The 7,209-nt window shown below is 36.1% G+C and overlaps 1 protein-coding gene across 1 annotated transcript; it reads right to left on the bottom strand.

Moving 5' to 3' along the window:
• Positions 1–542: 542 nt before the first annotated feature.
• LOC107796587 (syntaxin-22) lies at positions 543–6,744 on the bottom strand. The gene is given in 8 exon segments (XM_016619381.2): positions 543–971; positions 974–980; positions 1,741–1,841; positions 1,919–2,076; positions 2,974–3,045; positions 3,224–3,363; positions 3,577–3,670; positions 6,217–6,744. Coding segments are annotated over 8 exon segments (822 nt in total). The 5' UTR covers positions 6,405–6,744; the 3' UTR covers positions 543–909.
• Between the last annotated feature and the right edge of the window lie 465 nt (positions 6,745–7,209).

Raw genomic sequence — 7,209 nt, 5'->3', positions numbered from 1 at the left:
TTCCCTTTTTATTTGAATTCTGGGAGAGGAGGTGGCAGCTTGAAGTTTCCATGAAAAGGAACGTAACATCTTGTACCAAAGGGGATAGATTAGTTCTTGAAATATGTTAGTAACAAGTAACAACCCAGAGATCCCAAATTCGAATTCCAGCTATAACACTTTGGTGTTACAATAAAGAGGAAGACAGATTGATTATAAACATTTTGCAGATACATATTTCAAAAACTTTCTAGTCTAAGACATTACTTTAGATTCAACAGACCAACAATCTCAAGATCAGCGAATTGAGGAGCATAGTATACCCAAGTTGTACATCCTAATACTACCGTAGAATTTTAATTAGCTACTCCCTTTAACTGGTAAGCATATATCCAAGCAATTATGATATTTTCCAGTACAAATACCTTTGGGAAGTGATAACTGAAAAACAACTCCAAGACAGCAAGTAAAAAGTTTTGGCTTAGGTTGTAACTTTTTGAAAACTACCTCGGAACAGAACCAGAAGTACAAACCTACCACACAAGATTTAGACAGGCAAAAAACAAACAAGACAAATTATCTATTCACCATACTAGTATCATAAAGAATAAAACGTCATACGCTTTTGTCAAATAATAGAATGCAAGTAGAAAAGCAGACCCTCCAAAGAATCTATTTTTATTCACACACCTGCCATACTGCCATTACAAGGCAGTAACACACCAAGCACCAAATTTACAATATTGAACACAAACCCTGCCTCCCCCTCCCCCAGATTAAACAACACTTCATTTGACAGTAAACTTTCTCCTATGACCAAAGATTTGAGGCAGCACAACCGAACGCAGGTATGCCTGCAAACAACTTGAGTCACAAAGATCACTCCACTGCTGAACAGAGTTTAGTATCCTTCTCTATATCTCAAAGTCTTCAAATCAGGCTGCAAGTACTATGATAACAATAAGGAGCACGATTCCGAAAATCACCAGGAGTAGGCAGGTCTGCAGAAAGTACACTATGTCAGGAAATCATAAAGACAATAAATTGTTTAGTTCGGGGAAAATAAGGTGGAACAATAATACTGATGCGCACAAAGTGAGAGGGAAGCAGAATTGGAGTGACTGCACATTAAATAATAAAAGCTTCACAAAAGAAGTTGAAATTTTATCAAATTCCTGCACTTCCCATCCCTCACCACCCACCCCCAAAATTTTAAGCACATAACCTAACCACTAAGCTCTTCCACAAATTCCTCCTCTCCACAAGCTAATTACATGATCTGACTTGTTATAACAAAATAATGATAAAATTTCAAAGTCGACCACTGTCTGAGTGGTCTTGTTCATTATATACCTTTTTTACATTTAAACCACCAGTGTTCCTAATCAAATTCCTCAAAAATCCACAAAACCTTTATCAAGTAAAACACCGAAAGAAATACTACTCCCTCCGTCCCAAAAAGAATATAAAGGTACAAGATATGAGGGTCAATACATTAATTTTTGGTAAATAAAACTACATACTTAGAGAGTACAAAAATGGTACTATAGATTACATTTTCTTGGTCAACGAGACTTCTAAATTAGTTGAAAAAATCTTAGTAAAAGAAAAAAATATTATGCTCCAAATAAATAGTAGTGCCATTTTTTGGGGAAGGAAAGAGTAACAGACAGGCCCCACACTAAAGTACAGCATATTCAAGCACACCAAACCCAGATTTTTATCTTCTGGATAAAGAAGTGTGAGATGTGTAAGATTTACCAGAGATGAATTTGATCTTTGGGTCTTTGCAGCTTTAGCAAGTTGTGATCTCCCTTGTGCAGTTGCAGCATGAGAATTCTCAATGTTGGAACCAATATCATCTGCAAAAGAATTGCAAACATCAAAATGTGTTCCCCCTTGGTACCTGAATGCTAAGATGAAGGAGAGGAATTTATACCGATCATGGCTCCTTGCTCATGAACAAGCACGGCAAGATCCTTAAAAATCTCATTCACTTCACCTATCTGTTGTTGTACTTCTTGTATTCCCTGCTCCCGTTCCTCTATAATAGCTTCATTAAAGGAAATTTCATTGTCCAAAAGCAAAACCTCCTGTCTGCAGCACAAGTACATGGAGGATAAAACAGAAACTAAGAATCAGCAAGCCAGAAATTACAATTTTATATATATACATATATATATATATATATATAAAATTATATATATGCATGTTGTATGTGTTAACGAGGTAAAATCATTGATCTTATATGACATTTGCATCACAAGCATACTTTCATTTGAGGTGTCTGAGATCAAGGAATTGTAACTTTAGCAGATGAAAAAATTGGAAGTTTAACTCTGTTGTCATGCAAGCAAATAACTCTGCATGTCAGTGCCCATTTTAAGGGTGAATTACAGTTATCTCCTCTGACTTCGATTCATTGTTGTATATGACAAATGTAATCCCTTGAATCCTGCAGATGTCAGAATAATCATAGCTTGTCTTCTCACAAAAAGTATAGGAGTCACATTCACATTCACATTCCGGCTAACAATCGATAACAAGCCCACATTTGGAAAAACGTCATAATTACATTAACATCAACTTGCCTTTAGTGTATTTTCAAAAGAGTTAGGTTTGTTTCAGAAGAATCTGAGTTCGACTCAATCATGTGCAACAGCTCTTTTGGACAATTTGTCTTGGCAGAAAACCAACACTAAGAAAATTTACGCCACCTTACACCGTGTTGCACAATGTGAATCACCAAAAATCCCAACCCCTAATCCCAAACATTGAAATGAGTTCTCTACACACCAAAAAATCCTCCATCTAATTTACACTAGACCATATGTCAACTTTAGTCCAAATTCAAAGTCCAATTTCAATTCCTTGTGCATCAAAAACTTGACAGCAAACTTCTGGTGAACTTTTAGCAATTAATTGAACCATCACCACTACAACAATAATGATTATTACGAGCAAGCATAAAGGAGTAAAAATATCAGACTTCACCTTCTAGAATCCAAGAGAGCTTGCTGTTCTGGACCTTTATCTGAAGTAACATCTATCTCACCGTCTGAGTAACTGTTTACCAAAAGAATGATGAACTAGAAATGAGAGGTGAAATGAAGGTAAAAAGTTTTATTTCACAATATCAAAGAGCAAGATCAGTTATCGAGATACAAGTTTCTTTTAATGTACTTTTTCATATTTCTAGCTTGGTTACTGTATGAAAATTCCGGTAAATATAACCATCACTTACATAGAAGGTTGAACTGCTTGGGGAACAAAAGGTGTGTATGCTGTCTCCCTCTCAGCTGCAAGGCGTTGAGCTTTCTGAAACTCCTTTAATACAGCTTGAAAATCTTTAGCAAGTTTAGCATCTGTAATTTTCTTGCTAGCCTGAGTGCAACAAAAAAACAAATTCACAGTTATAAGCAAAAGAGAGAAGTCTGACAGAAGAAGAGCGAGAAATACACATAAGGCTAGCAAATGTTTAAAATATGGATAATTCGCAAAGAGAGGAGATGAATTAATGTTTTGCACATACATATCAAAGCGCAGACCCACCAAGACAAACACAGAGAAATAAGGAGATCACTTCTTGAAACTTACACTGACTTCAACTCGATGATCTGTTTCGCTGGCTTGTTTAAGTTTTGCAGATGTATCTTTCACTAACTGCCCAATATGCAGCCTTGTTTTGTGCCTGCAGTTGAGAAAATCAGTACAAGTACCAAAAAAAATTAATTTATTTTTATTCCACTGAACCACCTTTCATCTCATTAACACACTATTATTGTTGCTGCAGCACAAAGTTCGGATCACAGACATTGGACTGCAAAGCTAGTATCTATTATGCGCTTAATAATGATTGAACACATAATAGCAGACCCCAAAGATCAATTAATTGCATTAATCCCACCTCTCAATGCTTCTTTTTCCTTGTTACCAACCCATAACTTAGTCCACTACTCACCCTGGGAAACTTGCGAGGTATATTCACCCTGTTCAATCTAAAGGAATTGGTTTGCAAACCTCGCTGGGGTATACTACCTATTCACCCAATTACAGAAATGATTTCTGAAAGGAGGCTGCTAGGACAAAAGGCACATATGCAAAATATGAAACAATTATTCAGATCAGCTAATAGCAGCAAATAGTAGCATATTTATTGCCTTTATATATATTCAAGCTTAATAAGGTTTATGGATTTTGTAGAGACACAATTTAACTATTACTGTTATTATCCTTCTGAGAAAAACTATTTTGTTATTGTAGCTACGGGCAAATCATTGTTGCTGCTTAAAATTAATTACTCAACTTGCATGCTTTACTGGAGTGAAGCACATCTGCCACTTTCGGAGCAACATTAACCAACAACAACAACATACCCAGTATTATCCCACACCGTGGGGTCTGGGGAGGGTAGTGTGTACACAGACCTTACCCCTACCTTGTGAGGATAGAGATGTTGTTTCCAATAGACCCTCAGCTCAAGAAAGCATAAGAACCACATTAATGAAAATATAGACAAGAAGGGACAGTACCAAAAAACCATATAAAAGCAGAATAAAAACAACAAGACAATAAGGTGATCAACAATGAAAGAAAACAACGGTTAGTCATAAAAACCTACTATCGACAGAAAGCAAGACTGCATGTCAATACTACTATTATGAACACTCTAGACTACCTACTCTACTACCCTAATCCTCGACCTCCATACCTTCCTATCAAGGGTCATGTCCTCGGTCAGCTGAAGCTGTGCCATGTCTTGCCTAATCACCTCGCTCCACCTCTTCTTTGGCCTACCCCTACCTCTCCGTAGGCCCTCCAATGTTAACCTCTCACACCTCCTCACCGGGGCGTCTGTGCTCCTCCTCCTCACATTACCAAACCACTTAAGCCGCACTTCCCGCATCTTGTCCTCAATAGAGACCACACCCACCTTGTCGTGAATAACCTCATCTTTGATCCTATCTAACCTGGTGTGCCCGCACATCTATCTCAACATCCTCTCATCTCTGCTACCTTCATCTTCTGGACATATGAGCGATCTTGATTAGCCAACACTCAGCCCCATACAACATCTTTTTGTTTTCACGAACCCTTAATGATTTTTATGTTTTCATGCTTTTTAAACGGAAAACTTCTTTTTGTACTATCTCTTAGAACATAAGCATTTTGTTCATCTTTCAATTAAGATGTTGACATTGACATTTATCATTAAAAGTGTATCCAACACCTGCAAATTGTTCTACGCAAGTTCTTCTCAAAAAAAAAAAAATTGTTCTACGCAAGTTTTCTTGATGAAAACCCAAGATAGAGGTCCATCACTTCTATGTACAGTAAGTTCATCATTCTCGTATATACTCTTAAACTGGATCTTCAGCCCATCTTCTCCAGATACTACTGGGAGTCTGGGATTGAGCTTTTCTGTAAATGGAGATTACGAACTAGAGAGGATGAAGAAGAGAGCGTATGCTGTAAGCTGAAATGTAATTGGGTAAAATGAAGAACTACTTCTCATTAATCATCCAAGTAGTACATATATACAATGCCAGCTGTACTCATTAACCGACTAACTAATTCTGTTAATAATTAACTGATCCTACCCTGACTACAGTTAACTTCTAACTATGGTATCCTAGTCATCATGTAATGCCACTCTCAACATATACCAGGTTTGTTCTTTGCTCTTCTCCTACTCAAAGCTTCCAAAACTCTCTTTCCAGGCTGTATATTTCTCATGCCGAGATAGTCCTTCAAAACATTTCCCAGATAAGTGCGACATTGCCATTTCTTTTTACTATTTTATTTATAGTCACTGCCATTTGTCATGCACGTAAGATATTTTAGACAAGTTGCTTTGAACTATATAATGTCAAGCATACAGCTGCCTCTCTGCAGAAGCTGATAAATAAATTCATCCTATATCACACAAAATTCCCAAATAAGCCAATGAAGACTAAATCACCAGCAAAATAGCACTAAAGGAGTATCATTTTGACTAATTTTATCTCCAAAAAAAAAAAAGTTGCAATTGCAGAACGTCATAACAAAAGAAGCATAAAGTAAACTCGTAAAAATCTAATTCTATTTTTTGACGTACACACTTGCAAAGAATTCTTAAAAGGCTAATAAGCCCAAAATTCAATATTAAATGTACCTCAATTATCAAAATTTTATCAAAATCATGGAACAAAAAACTTAATTTAATCAAAATGTTAACGAAATGTCGAAAGAACTCACAACTTGTCGCGTAAATCGGGGGTATCCTTAGGTGTACCTAGGGTATTAACCAGCCTCTGAAACGTGGAGACGGCGGTGTTTATCTGGAATATTCCTGAGGCCACGGCTTGGGTCGGGTTTTGCTTCCCATTCACATAGCCACGACGGGAACCCAATGATCGACCCGATTCTAGATCTTGAAAGCTCATCTCTTTCTCTTATTTCTTCGAATTCTGATCAAAATTCGCCCAAAAATTCAGAATCCAAACCTAAAGGTATGCGTTTCCAAGGGGAAAAAACTGGATTACAATAGTAATATGAAAACCCTAGAATTTGGGGTTTGGAGAATTTTGTCCGGGAAAATTATAAGGTAGTAGTTATTTGGTGGGTAAAAAGGGTGGAAAATTGCGCCAAAATTTGAGAAATTGGGCGAAAATTGAGGAAGGAATTTTTGGACAATAGAAACCAGATCTTAATATTTTATCATTTGATTTGATGAGAGAGCGATGGGATTGTGTGACACGTTCAAGTGCACTACAACTTTAGAATAGTATTTTTGGTCTGCATATATAGTTAATTTAACCGCGCTCGCGGTAATGAAGAAAATAATAAATAATTGCCATAAAAAGATCAATATTTTTTAGATATTCGTCATGTGCTTCACTAATTTCCAAAACAGAATTGTATAACAAAATAAACATCAAGTAAAAAGAACTAACTAATTTCATTAAAACAAAAATTGGTTAGCAAGATATTCGACAGTTTTGAGAAAGATTAAAGCCTATTACCAAAAAAAGTTAAAATCATATCCATAATTATTCTTTATTTCTGCGATGAAAGAAGTTTTTTTCGGGTGGTAATAATTAATACTCACTCCGTTTCAAATTAGATGAGCTACTTTCTTTTTTAGTCTGTTCCAAAATAAATGACACATTTCTAAATTTGGAAATAATTCAACTTTAAACTCTTCAGTTTACCCATTTTACCCTTAATGAAAAGTTTTTATAATCACAC

The sequence above is a fragment of the Nicotiana tabacum genome, chromosome 22, assembly GCF_000715075.1.
Source record: "Nicotiana tabacum cultivar K326 chromosome 22, ASM71507v2, whole genome shotgun sequence".
Lineage (NCBI taxonomy): Eukaryota > Viridiplantae > Streptophyta > Magnoliopsida > Solanales > Solanaceae > Nicotiana > Nicotiana tabacum.
Note: the sequence above shows the minus strand (reverse complement) of the source record. Positions and strands in the feature narration are given on the sequence as shown.